This window comes from Sphaeramia orbicularis, chromosome 14 (assembly GCF_902148855.1).
Source record: "Sphaeramia orbicularis chromosome 14, fSphaOr1.1, whole genome shotgun sequence".
Lineage (NCBI taxonomy): Eukaryota > Metazoa > Chordata > Actinopteri > Kurtiformes > Apogonidae > Sphaeramia > Sphaeramia orbicularis.
In genome coordinates this window covers 29,374,887-29,388,969 of record NC_043970.1, presented here as the reverse complement: position 1 = coordinate 29,388,969, position 14,083 = coordinate 29,374,887, and the positions used below count along the sequence as shown (strand labels likewise).

General features: G+C 36.7%; 2 protein-coding genes across 4 annotated transcripts in view; both read left to right on the top strand.

The window, feature by feature from the left end:
• cfap54 (cilia and flagella associated 54) overlaps positions 1 to 1,060 on the top strand; it is a 31,866-nt gene extending 30,806 nt beyond the window's left edge. The window contains exons 55-57 of the mRNA XM_030153483.1: positions 309 to 455; positions 564 to 684; positions 942 to 1,060. Coding sequence (XP_030009343.1) covers positions 309 to 455; positions 564 to 684; positions 942 to 1,021 — 348 coding nt within the window. The 3' untranslated portion in view covers positions 1,022 to 1,060. The remainder of the gene's footprint in view (positions 1 to 308; positions 456 to 563; positions 685 to 941) is intronic.
• A 901-nt stretch (positions 1,061 to 1,961) lies between these two features.
• On the top strand, positions 1,962 to 12,539 carry LOC115433366 (dixin). 3 transcript variants are annotated; one of them, XM_030154741.1, is made up of 21 exons: positions 1,962 to 2,228; positions 3,170 to 3,299; positions 4,033 to 4,158; positions 4,453 to 4,684; positions 4,959 to 5,060; positions 7,138 to 7,232; positions 7,334 to 7,437; positions 8,060 to 8,143; positions 8,482 to 8,535; positions 8,672 to 8,722; positions 8,830 to 8,934; positions 9,068 to 9,121; positions 9,257 to 9,328; positions 9,407 to 9,478; positions 9,754 to 9,804; positions 10,161 to 10,310; positions 10,611 to 10,674; positions 10,756 to 10,852; positions 11,659 to 11,767; positions 11,882 to 11,961; positions 12,047 to 12,539. In XM_030154741.1, the coding sequence occupies exons 1-21, from the start codon at positions 2,166 to 2,168 to the stop codon at positions 12,054 to 12,056; spliced, it is 1,905 nt and encodes a 634-aa protein (XP_030010601.1). In that variant the 5' UTR covers positions 1,962 to 2,165; the 3' UTR covers positions 12,057 to 12,539. The 3 variants fall into 3 exon arrangements, with proteins under 3 accessions (XP_030010601.1, XP_030010600.1, XP_030010599.1); XM_030154740.1 differs by having other exon boundaries at positions 9,242 to 9,328; positions 10,164 to 10,310; XM_030154739.1 differs by having other exon boundaries at positions 9,242 to 9,328.
• Positions 12,540 to 14,083: the final 1,544 nt, after the last annotated feature.

Here is a 14,083-nt window from a genome sequence, read left to right as displayed (position 1 = left end):
TAGAGGTGTATAACAGATTTCTGTGGGGCAAGGTCAGAGTGGGTGACAACATCAGTGCTGTCAGTTACCCATTACATATGAAGTAAATAACAGTCGTACAAATAAGGTAAATTAATCCAACATTCATCTTGGTGTTCCAGACTCCACATGTATGTTTTGACAATTATTTCTCAATGATTTCCTCTTGTGGAAACTTAATGTAGAATCCTTTAAACCACTGTAATAAATTATTAGGCATTATCTTTTCTTTTGTTGTTCATTTTTGTTTTTTTCTGTTTCTGTTCTTTGTTTTGCATGTATGGTTTTAGGAAGCTGTGAGGTTGGTGTCAGGTCGCCCCTGCATGCCTCCGTGGTCTTGTATCACTGTGGCTCGGGCTGCCTTGTTACTCAGTGAACTAAGAGGATCAGAGAGTGCCACACTTTTGAAACTCACACAGACCTTACTGAAAAATCAGGTCCACACATACACCAACACACACATCTACAACATACTTGCACATACCAGTAAGTATTTAAACAGGGTTCCTACATTAACGTCTCTTCTCTTTTTACTTCATTTGCAGCTGTCTATCTTTGGTCAAAGTGTTTCTGTAGCTGCTGGAGGATTCAATTTTCCGGGCCCTGAACCCAACAATATCTGTGCTCCTTATCTCCACATGCTGAATCTGACAGCTTTACGTATTGGTAAACTTTCATACACTTCTGTTGCATATTTTGCAGAACATACAGTACTATTTGCATGTGAATTGTAACTCCATATCCACGTCCAATTGTACTCCAAAGTAGCTATTTTTCAGTTTTCATTATGAAAGAAAATATTGTTTACATTAAATACACTGAATTTAATATAGACTTTGTCAGGAAAATGGTTGAGCATTAGCAGAGTTAAAACCATTTAATGTCACTAAAAATAATAGGTCTGTCTTTTATTGCCTCTGCAGGTCAAATCCTGGATCACAGCGACGCCACAGAGATACCACTGTCTGCCAAGTCATCAGAGTCAGATGTCAAACAGAATTAATGCATTTTCATGTAGAAGACGGAAGCAGTGAATAGTATATGAAGAATAGTGATGGACACAGCAGCTTCCTGACCTGGTTCTAGTTCTGTTATTAAGAGAAAAAAGTTCTAAGACACCTAAAGAAATGAACCTTTTAATTTGCAATTTATGTATCATATTTGTGTTCTGTTTACTGTTTCAATAGCTGTTCATTAAACACAAAGGAATTAAAAGCTATGTTTAGCATAATTTTGTCTTGTCAGTTAATATTAATCTTTTTGCTTCTTTGAACACTTTCTCAAAAATATATAAATGTAACAGTTTGAAGTAATCACCATTCAACTTAAGATACATAAATCCTTAGAATAAATAGGAGTGCCTGAGATACAATCATTTGTGCATAGGCCTATAAAAGTCTAAGTAAGTAATGGTTTTGCAAACTAATAGTAACAAAGTAATGGAAGTGTTAAAGAAAACATGGAAAACAAAATTCTAACAGCAGCATGAAACCCAAACAACTCTGAAAAGGGTTAAGGGATATGCAATATGTCATTATTTTTAAGTTATTATAATACTTTTTTTTTTTTTTTTTTTTACTGGTCTGGTCCACTTTAGAGCAAATTGGGCTGTATGTGGCCCCTGAACTAAAATGAGTTTAATGGTTTATATTTGCAATGTATTAGAATTAGAGTAGATCTTTGTAGTCACTGTTATAGGAACAATGAAAATAGGTTTAGCTGTTCTTTTCTGTTTAGCAGCTTAAAAGTTTCTTCAGCATTATTCTGTTCTGTGCTAATGATTACATTTTTGCTTTCTAAGAACTGATCATTAAAATAAAGTGGAAAAAATCTGAATCTTAAAGGTGTGTGATTTTCGGAGCTACCGTTAACGGATGCCGTTTCCGGTTGTGCCGTAAACGTTTAATTATAAAACACCAACCGGAAGTCGTGGTTATGACTGTTGCTGGTTGACTTGACGCCGGTCTCCTGTCCTGAGTAACGGTAGTGGTCGCCCGATAACTCATTTGTCTCGGTTTGTTGACGTTTGCCGGAGTACAGCAGTAGTTAGTAACGGGCTATGTCTGTTCTTTCAGGGGAACAGAGAGAGAGTCAATGAGGCTAGTCAGCTAGCATTAGCTAACTTAAATGGGTCTTCGAGTCAAAAGATGATTGCCTCACTTTCAAGAGGAAGTTTGCTGGATGATGTGCTTCATGGGGGATTTAATGAGGTAAAATTTACTTGGCATTACTAATATTTGACTGTTCGTTTTGGGTCATAATTGAATAAGCGGAAACAGCTCGGTACGCTAACTCAACCGAGCAAACAGCCCCTTTTAACCAGCACAGGAAAAATAATTAAAAGCGACCTTTTGTTTGACTAACGGCGGTGACTTTTTCCTCTTTAAGCCCAGTTTGTTCACTTTAATGTAATGTAACTATAAAAATAAGTAACTTAAATGATTTGCAAATGGATGGAAGTAGGCGTTAAAGCTCTCCAACTGAAGACACACGTGTGTAATAAATTTTATTAAGGATTTCATATAGTGTGTGTTAATGTTTATTCCTTAAACGTCCTGACCCACAGTGAACGCCGGGGTGTGTTTTTGGTGATTTGTTTAATATGAGGTGCTTCTTTCGCTTCTTTCTTTGTGGCGTATCCCGGACGACGCGCTGTCACGTGACTGGATGAGACCCGTACTGCACAAAATTTTGTGGCCCATTACAATCTGTGACCCGATTAGAGATTTCAGCCTCATTGCATTTTCCATTCTCCCTTTGGAAGCCATTTGTTTCATTAAAGCTGTGAACGGAAACTGTAGTGAAATTGTATCGTTATTGTTTTTATGAGAGATCCTAAAGGGTTTCTGTTAGACAATAATACAGTGGTATCATTATTATTATTGACAGTGATGAAATACTGAAAATATGTCTAATGCATTACTGTATAGCTGGATATCTAGTAAATTCTGTTACTAACCATCAAAATTATGGTGACATTTCACGGGCAGTTGAACAACAGGCCCTGGACCCCTCCCTGATCTAAACAAAGAAACTCTTTTATTACTCTCATCCTTATATGGGTCCACATGAATAAGTCTAAACTAAGCTGTTTTATGTGTCTCTGTTTGTGCTTTGTGGGATGTGTGTATGTGTGATTACCGAATTCCAGCAGCAGCTGGCAGCGTACGTTTCCTGGGTGAATGCTCAGCTCAAGAGGAAATCAGGACTGACGCCCATCACTGACCTCAGACATGATCTGCAGGATGGGGTGGTGCTGACACAACTCATAGAGATAGTTGGTAAATACACACAGATATACAGATATTATTTTGGAAAGGCTTTCAACTATATTGTACTGAAGAATTATGAAACAAGTAAACATCAGAGCCAAAGGGATCAAACTGTGTTTATAATTTTTCTATTTGGGGCCTTATATGTCACAACTGATATGTTTATGGTTTAAACAGGCTGGTACTCTAAAATCTCTGGGGTTAATTTTTTTCTTCCTCAGTTACACAGATGTCATGATATCAGATAATTGTTTGTCGAGTATTGCAAAATTACTGTATCATGATACCATTGTCATTGTGGACATTGTAACACAGTAGTATTGTCAATTACACCGTGACTTTAACCATACTGTGAGACTTTTACAGTCAAATTTATCTGGAATATTGGTTGTGTCTTGCAATTGACTAATGAGTTAAAGGTTAACTTAAAAGGCCCTCTGGGCTTCTATGTGGTGTAGAGTAAATTGTTTCTTCACATTTCTCAGGTTTCTGATATTTATTATGCAGTCATACCTAGTTGTTATACCCCCAGAACACATTTATACATATCACATACTCTCAGGCCTCAAGCTATTACAGAGTATTGTTTCAGAGGAAATGTATAAATATAATGCAGTTTCCATTGTACTTTAGCTGCACGGGGAGGTTTGCGCATGTACTACTGACAGACATGCAAAACCAGAAGTTACATCATTATTTTTTCTTCTTTGCTTTCGATTTAAACTCTTCTTCTCTTCAACAGCTGGGGAAGTGTTGGAGGGAGTGTATGTGACTCCCCAAAACAAAGAGGAAAGCAGGAAAAATGTTGAGCAAGTGTTGCAGTTCATTTCCTCCAGACACATACGCATGCCACACATATCTGCAAGAGGTACAGTACAGTAAATCAGAACCCATGTATTTTAATTGTCTTTTGTGTTTTCAGCTTTTCCTGACTATATGATGTGGTTAGAAAATATACTCAAACGCTAAAAAAATCTACACATACAAATGATAGATTTCACTCTTAGAGGTAAAAACAAATCCATGTGTAATTGTCTCTGTTGTAATTCATCTAAAATTTTCATTGTAAACTCTTAACCATGGATGCCATGTAATGACAGTGTGTGCTCCACATTGAGATTGAGGTTATTGTTAAGAACCATATGTTCCTTTTTCTCTGCAGACATCGTTGATGGTAATCTGAAATCAGTAATGAGGATAATTCTGGCACTGGCCGCTCACTTCAAACCTTCAGCCAATCACAGAGCTGCTTCCAGAGGTGGGAGGGGCTTAACAAGAGGCGCTGCCAGCCACAACCCTCTGTCAACGGTTGCCCTGGCACAAGGTGCAGCTGCTGCATTGGCATCAGCGCGCCATGATGCATCCCAGCCTGCACGATCAACACGTATTCACAGGTATGCTGGTTCATTATGTTTTGTAAATATAATTATAACACTTGAAGAAAACTTTCCACCCCCAAGATCTTCAATATTTCTTTTTAATATGATAAATTGCTTTCTCTGATGTATTAATAGTTTATCACATAAACACAGAGCCTTTGCTGTCCTCTGCTGGACAAATCTCAAATCACCAAACTGGTCAACGTCATAAGTAATCAAATAAGAGATGTCTTTCTTTGATGCGAAAAAGGATACATGAACAACTTCATCTTTTACCTTCCCTTCTTAGTGGTTGGGATTTGGATGGTGAGAAGAGCATATGTGTGCGTGCACTAGTTGAGCAGTATGAGAGGGGAGCTCCAGAAGAGCAGGACAGTGTTCAGCCAAACAGGTAATCTGCATTTCATGAACTTTGTCAATGTATGACTGTTTAATTGAGATTTAGAATGGTCTGAGGGAAAATCACTTACTGGTCATTTAATCAAAGTTAACATATAAGCATGCTGTCTATTCATATATCTCTGTTCTTCGGAAGAGGATTAGGGCCACTGGAAAAAATAATAAAAATTAAGGTCCAATATTTTTTTTTATTATTATTCTGACTTTTTTCCTCAGAATTCTGACTTTTTTTTTTCACAGAATACTGAGTGTTTTTCCTCAGAATTCTGACTTTTTTTTTTTCCAGAATTCTGACTTGAATTTCAGAATTCTGACTTTTTTCTCATAATAGTAATAAAAAAACATATATTGGACCTTCATTAAATTTTTTTTTTCCAGTGGCCCTAATCCTCTTCCGTACTGTCCTTTATATGCAAGATTTGTAATAAAAACATGACTATTGTCATTAAGTAGTCAAGGCCTGTGCCACTAGTTCGAACAATCAAAATAATGAAAATCTTACTTAAGAGAGAGTGTCCTGGTAGTTCACCTGGTTGAGAGGACCCCACAAGCTAAACCCTTATCACAGCAACCCAGGTTTAATTCTGACCTGAGGTCATTTGTCATTCATCATTCCCCTACTGTCTCCTCCCCTTCATTTCCTTTCTCTCTCCACTTAAACCATCAGCTAAAATTAAAATTCCCAAAAACAAATCTTAAAAAACTAGCAGCTTGTTGACATTAACTGATATAAACATATATAGTAGATAATGACCGAAGAAACTCTGGGGGATTGCTGCACAGACAAACAGTAAAATTACAATGTAAGCACTGTAAGGTATAAAAGTTATTTTTTCTGTGGAATAGTTTCCCACCAGACTGTGCAACTCAGTGTTCGGGGGAAAACAAACCCCAACTTGTTGATAGCTATGCAGTGGAATAATTCCTGCTTGTGGTACAGTCTTTTGCCAGCAGTTAAGTTCTGCTATCTTCCATCTTTAACACCTACTTTTCCATGGCTGAGAAACAGTAAATCTCATTCTGTGGTCTGCTTGTCGGTGTGTGTTTGTGTGTCTCGCTGCCCGAGGGAACATGTGACTTAAGTTGTATATCTAAGGACTTCGCGCTCTCATGAGTGTGTGGGAGGTAGTTAAAGACATTAGAGCAAAACACAGGCAGATGATAGAACAGAAATAATCAGTCTTTATCTGCTTCACATCACATGTCTGCTTTGATATCATGTTGTTCTTGAGTATCAAGTGTGTGTTGTATTGTGAGCATAAATGTGTATTTTTGTCTCTTTGGCCACAAAACAACAGAAACATATGCACTGACATTGTGCAGAGATATGTTGTAGTTTTATTGTAACAAAGAGCTGTAACAACGGTATGCTGCTGTCACTCATGGAAAACACTAGAGAGATGCTGTGCAGTTTGCTGCTTTAGTTTGGAAACACTTTATAGCTAAAGGCAAGGGGTGGAGTGTCTGCAAAAAATCATAAACTATCATGAGGTTGGTGATACTGATTAGAACATACACTCCTTGGAAATATTAGGCAGAGTTTAAACCACCTTTAGCCCACTATGGGAGGGACACAGATTAAATGGTAAGTATGGGCACTTGTGGATTCCTGTGTGTATATGTAAGTTTATTACTATCTTTTAATGGTAACATAGTGATTTTAGAGTTCTGAATGCAGGCTTTGACTTGCAGGGAGAAGGCATTACATGGCAGGTTAGGAGTAAAGTACTTATGTGGAATTTATGTAGCTTTTTACTGCATGATTCTCCACCCTCTCCTCTTCAAGAGCTGAAAATACTGAGAAAACAATTTTAGACTATAGGTTGTTTAGAAAAAATAATTGTAAGATTAATTAAATCTTAAAAAGAATCCTACACACTTACTATATTGCTCTGAATTAAGGTTTAAAGTTACGGCACCTGAAATAAATTTAACCTTGCTAGTAGTGTTTAGTAGCAGGCGGTATATTTTCTTTGTCCTGCTTGGGTCTTTGCTTAAAGTATTAATGTGAACATATATTTCTTGCATCCTTGTGTCTCTGGAATAATTTGATTCATGCATGTTTTGAGCCTTAGCTCCGTCAGTCCACTGTCGTCTCCAAGACCTGCTCCCAGCAGCCACTCAGAAAGACAACAGGATGACCACCAAAACCATGACAGCACCGGTGAGGACTCCCAGCTGCAAACATTAGAACTGTAACCTTAAGACTGAATATCCAACAGGTTTACATCTGCTTCTTGTATGTGGACGTGTATGTGCCTGCAGGGGAGTCAACTCATGTTCGAGCAGAGACAACATGGGAGGATTCAGTCAGTGAAATTTTAGAGAAGGAGGTGGAAGAGACACGAAAAATGGTGTCTGCCTTACAGGTACATGCATATTCATCATAAGTTCAATTCTGATGTATTCCTCTATTGACGTTAATATTCAAGTTAGTATGATCATTTATCCTTATGAAGAAGTCATATTCTGTGAAGAGATGTGTTTTCTAATTTTTCAAGAAGTGGGAGTCTATAAGGAAAATACAAAAAATAAATTAATAAATAAAATACATAACCGTTTGAACCGGTTTTATTTGTGATAATAATGTTTTTTACTTTAATAGGCCTTAACAATTATAATAGACTTGTGAAAATCTGGTAAAAAAATTAAGCCACATTTTATTTATATAGCACATTTTGTGCAAGATTGCAGTACAAGCTTCTTGTCATTACAATTGTTAACATAAAGCAACACAACAATGCAATGAAGATAAATAAGTATATGAGGACTTTTTTAAAATACTTTTTGAGAAGACTTCTACAAAAGATCTAATTATTATAGTCTTGGCCCATGATTTTTAAATGCATGAATGGTGCATTGATGATTTACAGTACACATGCACACTATTTGTATCATGTGACTTACAAGTTTAAAGTACTGCTTCACTTACTACTACTGCTTTACTCCAAAGTACAATCTGGTGTCACATGTTACTTTTTCCATTTTAAGGCCCTGCTGCTGAACGGTTCATTGCCTGAGGATGAGCAGGATGTGTCGTTGACTTTGGAACCAGGCAATGCTGACCAACAAGTGGTACTCTCTGAATTTATTTTGAGTTTTATTCTTGATATCATAGAGTGCCTTTCCTTTTATGTCCTGTGTTCTCTCTGTCTCCTGCACCACTCTCCTGCTTTGCTCTGTTTCACCAGCTCTTTGTGTTGAGAGCAGATCATGTTTCTGTTTCTTAAGCATGGCTTTGTGTGTGTGTGTGTGTGTGTGTGTGTGTGTGTGTGTGTGTGTGTGTGTGTGTGTGTGTGTGTGTGTGTGTGTGTGTGTAGGTGTGTGTGCGTGCAAGCTCATGTGTGTCAGGTGGCGACACAAGTATCAGTTTCCCCCAGTCTGACCCTCCTTCTCCCTTGTTTGCCTTTCAGGTAGTCATTCGCAGTCGTTTGGATCAAAGTATGGAAGAGGCTCGTGAACTGAAGGTAAATAACTATCATTTATTTCCTTTTGATATTTTCAGTTTCTTGTTGAGATAAAACATAAAGTTGTCATGTTGCCTGTGAAATGCACATCCAATCAATATTTAATTGAGCCTGTACTGTCTACTGTTTGCTTTAGCGAGAGCTGCTGCGCTGTAAACAGGAGATGAGAAACCTACAAGGAGTGAAGGTAACAAAGGCAGCTCTGCTGCGAATTATCTTACTAATGACTCGAGTCTGTAGAAATATTACTGGTATATACAGGTATTGAAAGGGTGGTTTCTACTGAATGTGCAGGAGGCCCAGCAGCAAAGGCTGTGTACTCAGGAGGCATCGATACTTCAGATGAAGCAAGAACTGCTTCGAGCCAGCATGACGAAAGATGAACTCAACAACCAGAATGTATGAATTGTCTTGATACTTAATAATGTCTTATCTGAGAAGCATGTCAAAGTAAAAATTTCAACAAACCTCAAATTTAATACAAATGAATGTAAATTATCTAAAAAATAATTCTGTATTTTGTTACTTGTAGGCAGAACTGCAGTGGAAGCTAGAAGAATGTAACAGACAGTGGGGCGAATGCAAGGTAATGTTATACTGCCACTATTTTTATACTGAAACTTCTTTATTTTTTCTAGCTACATTTTAAACACCAATTTTGAGTCTGTTAACATTATGTACTCATTAATCAATCCCACCTTTCTAGTTTCTCTTAATACAGAAGGACATTGCACAGAAGGACAGACTACTGCAGCAACTCAAACAGAAGCTTGAAGAAAGCCAAAAGCAGCAAGTATGGTAGAGTTCTAAAAGAACATTTCAGATACGTTTTTGTGCTGTTTGGCTAATGATTGATGTGTCTTTTCGGCAGAGTGAATTGCAAAGAGAGCTGGAACATAAAAACACAGTGCTGCAGGACCTGATGAATAGAGATCTGCAGCAGGTAAAATCCTCTCAAATCTCTTATTTTTTGTTCATTATTTTTAGAGCCTTTTTTTATATACCATAGTTAGTTTAACAGGAAACAAGTGCAGAGAGAGAATAAAGGAAGTGAAATTTAACAAAACTCTGCAATCTTAACCACACAACTAAGCAGTAGCTCTTTTTATGTCATGTAAAAACTAAGGTTTCATAATCGGTGTGCTTCAGGCAGTCATGAATTCAGAGGATTTACATTACACCGTTCCGCACTGGACTTTGTTTTTGTTTCTCTTTCAGATTCCCACAGAAAACAATGGATATTCTTACTCTGGAAGTCCAACCTCCTCTGTAAGTAGACTGAATTAGTTCTGTTTGTGCAGCTGTTTCTGTCATTGTTTCTATTTTAATTTGTCAACAGATTTTTTCTTCCCTGCATATAAACCGTGGAGTTACAGCAACCTGTCAATCATTCTACTCATCATTCTGTTTGCTTGTCATCAACTTGTTTCTGAAAAATAACTGAAAAAATGTTTGATATTTTCCATCCAACCTTAATACACTTTTGGTTAATAATGTACCTCTTTACGTTGCTAAGCTGCATGAAAAAATCTCAGAACACCTCATTGTTTTTCAGAAACAGTTAGCTGTTTCTATAAAATAAGCTTTTTGTATCTGACATATTTTTTCTGTGTGTGCTCTCTTAGCAGGCAGATGAGGTCCAGCTTCTCAGAGACTCACTTAGGAGTTTAAGGAACAACTTCAGAGACCATGACCCACAGCATCACACACTGGACACTCTGGAGCAGGGAATAGCATCCCTCATAGACAGACTGCATGTTGTACATTCATACCGGGTATATATTTAGTCATGAAAATTCCTTGGGTTGAAAAAAACATTCATTGTGGTTAGAAAAAAGAGAATATTTGGTCTCATCTGGGAAAAAAAGAAGAAACTCTTAATGTTTAGAAACACTTTGTGGATCACCTATGTCCTGTCGAATAATCAATCACTAGAGACTACTCTGTTAAAGATGTTCATAACTATTGAAAAGAAATATGCAAAAATCTATAAAAATCATTACAGGTTATAGAGAAATGCTTTCTTGTTGTGGGGAGAGTATTGTCTAAATTCAAAGCATATCCTTATTCTCCAGGGAAGGGGGAAATCACCACGACGCAAAGGTCCACTCTCAGACTCTGATTCCTGGCCCAGCACCAGTAAGTTATTTCACCCCGTGCCTCCTATCTACCTTCCTGTTCTTCCTATTTTGACAAAAATTTCTCTGTTTTCATTTACAGAAGTTTGTAAACCCCATGGCAGTTCTTCAGCTTCCACTAAATTCCTTTATTTCACTGGAAAATCCCCTACACCTTCTATGATCAACATACCCAAGAGGTAGGTTTATCTTCTATATTATAAAAGCCAAGTGACCTCTCTGTGTGTCCGTGTGTGTGTGTGTGTATGTGTGTGTGTGTGTGTCCAGGGATTCACACAAAATCCGCAAAGAGCTGATTGCTTCAGTTTGGTATACTTATGTATTGTTGGTCAAGGAAGAGACTAGCGAAAACAGCAAGTTGATAGGACCAACATTTTGGGAGATATTAATAATTTTGGAATACAATAGCCTTACAATCACATTGCTATGGCCAGAACACTTTCGCAGTGACTGCCGGACAAATTTGGTACAGCATGCATGAATACACAACAGCATAAAAACTACCACATCTAGAACTTGTGGATCCCCACGGGTCAGCATGCTAGTTTGTTGTTAATGTGTTTTTTTTTTTTTACTTAGTTCATCTGCAAGGTGCTTTTAAAAGGAAGAGTAAAAGTAAATTTAGCCATACCTGAAGCCAGTGGGTTATAGGGTAGTGTAATACAAAAAATAACCATTATGTATTCAGTTAATTTGAATTAAAAAAAAGGTATAAGCTTAATTTACCGTTATACAGCAAATAATAGTGGTAAACACAATAAAACTGAATCTCAATAAACAGTAAAACTTAAATTCTAGTTCTAATTCAGTAAAAGAATAACAACAAAATATAAGAATGAGCTAAAACAAGAACAGAAAGATATGAGATTAAAGGTAAAAGGAAATGGCTTCAAGATTCTAATACTGAAAAGTAGAAAGCAGAAAATTTAAAACACAAAAAAGAGATGACAGTTCTAAAGAAACTATTGATTTTTTTCTTGCACAGATTGGGTGAGGTGACTCTTAAAGATGTTAAGGCAGCTGTGGATCGAGGAGGAAACTACAGATACCATTTTAAGGCTTTAGACCCTGAGTTTGGCACAGTGAAGGAAGAGGTAAGTGAAAGCCAGATAATCAGTGATACTAAGTGCACTTCACATTAGTCTGAATGGAAACTCTACTCTATACTGTAGCAGTGATATGTTTTTTTTTTTTTTGTGTGTGTGTAGGTGTTCCTGGATGGAGCAGTTGTTCCTGGGTGGGAAGGAAAGATAGTGGCCTGGGTTGAGGAGGACCGCGGTGAGGAAAGGTAACAACACAGTCTTACATGAATAAATAACACTAACTTTTATTAGCCTGACTGTGTGTTCAACAGTGTCTTGTTTTTGTTTCAGGCCAGTGTAGTTTCAATCTGAGGACTCTTCTACTAGTTACTGTGAGGCACGTGGAGACAACATGTTCTATATGTCGGACAATCTGACAGCAGCTTCTTAGAAAATACTGTAACCATATAGTGTAAAACTTGTCCTCAATAGATTTGGGTTGATGAGCTGGTACTAAACCCTACAATGAATGAATCCCACTCACCCAGGATGTGGTGAGTAACTCAGTGCCTTTAAAACAAATGACTCCAAAATGTACTTATATTAAAGCTGTAACTGAATTAGTAAAACTGAAAACATGAAGTTGCAGAAAGATTGTAATCAGTGGTGTTGAGTATAATGTATTTTAACAGAAGTCCATGGAGTGTCTCTAAATAAACCACAAGATTACATGTAGAAATATGTTGTTCTTTAGCCCAAGAACATTTCAGACTTCACCATGAATGTAAACAGAATGAACAGTGTTATTCATCACAGTGACAAACAGTAAAGCTGTTTACTGGTTTAAAAAAACCACCATTTATAGATGTTGCAGTGCTGCACTAAATGTTTCCATGTTGTGGCAGACTGCTGACACGGACACAAAGCAGATACCAGTTACCGCTCTACATTTACAGTCGCGGAAAAAAATTATTAGACCACCCTTGTTTTCTTCAATTTCTTGGTCATTTTAATGCCTGGTACAAGGAAAGGTACATTTGTTTGGACAAATATAATGATAACAACAAACATATCTCATAAGAGTTTAATTTAAGAACTGATATCTAGACATTTTCCATGTTTTATTCATAACTAAAATCCCTTAAATTCTTCCATCAATAGCTATGGCATTGTACTGACAAAAACAGTGCTTTTAGGCATTCCGTGTTTTCTTTTCTGTCTGTTTTAGTCACATGATACACACAGGAGTTAGTACTTGATTGCATAACCAGTGTTTTTGATGACTTTTGATGGTCTAATAATTTTTTCCGCGACTGTAAATGACATGTAAAGCAACTACCTGAATGTGTTTCAATGTAATGTGACTCAGATTTAGATTCAGTATAAATGGCACCAGCAAGACAGAGGAAACCTGGAAATAAAAGATGCAGAAATTTTGATATTTGTGTAGAAATGCAGACAGAACAGCTCCTGTAATTTGTTTACTATATGAGTTAGTTTTCTACATTTGTGTAAAGTATTGTGTTTTTTGTACGTATTTGAAGTTTGTGAATTTCGTTTTGTTTAAAAAGAGATTATTGTGAGGTCAGAATGTGTCCGGCGCAGTTTAAAATGTTGTGAATATGGTGAGCGATTTTAGAGATCAAACTCTTGTGTTGTGTAATAGGTGAGTGTGTGTCTGTGTGAGCGTGTGTGTGTATGTGTGAGAAAGAAACTTCTAATACTGAAACGGCAGCAGAACAAGGAAGTGTTTGTATATGATGCAGTAAACAGTTTAGTTCTCAGTCTGTCTGTATTGAAATATCATTGAAACTGATTTGGGCTGTTACATGTTTGCCTTCATTCAGTTTGTAGTCTTAACTCATTTGAAATCCAAGTGTTTGCCTTCATTAACAAGCCAATAGAAATATGCATTAGACTCATCTGAATGCCATAACTGCCTGTACTGTAAAATGAAAATTTATTGTGAAGATGATTGTTAGCATTTGTCTGTTTTTGTTTTTACTGAGTTCAACAAAATGTATTTAATGTCTGTTACATTATTACAACTGGCCTTTGTTCAGTGTTTTCAAGACAGATACTGTAAAATAAAACTCAAGTCTTGTTTTTAAAAAGGTCTTATTGTTGTCATTGTTTTTACAGTACCTGAAATACAAAATGGAGAGATCTTCGGTTTCGGAAAAATAAAAGTTAGCTTTCATTTGCATGTTAAAATACTCCTTAAATGAAGAAACTACTGCCTTTTAGGAAGATTTAAAATGCATATTACAATACACACACATTATTTAAACCCTTTTCATAACCACAATTCAACCACAGTTTAAAGGACTGGTTTGCATTTTTATTTTTTATTTTATTTTTTTACATATTTATCATTTTTTGTTGCAG

What these genes read in the sequence shown, in the direction of transcription:
- LOC115433366 (XM_030154739.1), top strand. Translation starts at nt 2,166, where the DNA reads ATGATTGCCTCACTTTCAAGAGGAAGTTTGCTGGATGATGTGCTTCAT. An exon ending in CGATCAACACGTATTCACAG is followed by an intron (nt 4,685 to 4,958) that starts GTATGCTGGTTC and finishes TTCCCTTCTTAG; the next exon opens with TGGTTGGGATTTGGATGGTG. An exon ending in AAATGGTGTCTGCCTTACAG is followed by an intron (nt 7,438 to 8,059) that starts GTACATGCATAT and finishes TTCCATTTTAAG; the next exon opens with GCCCTGCTGCTGAACGGTTC.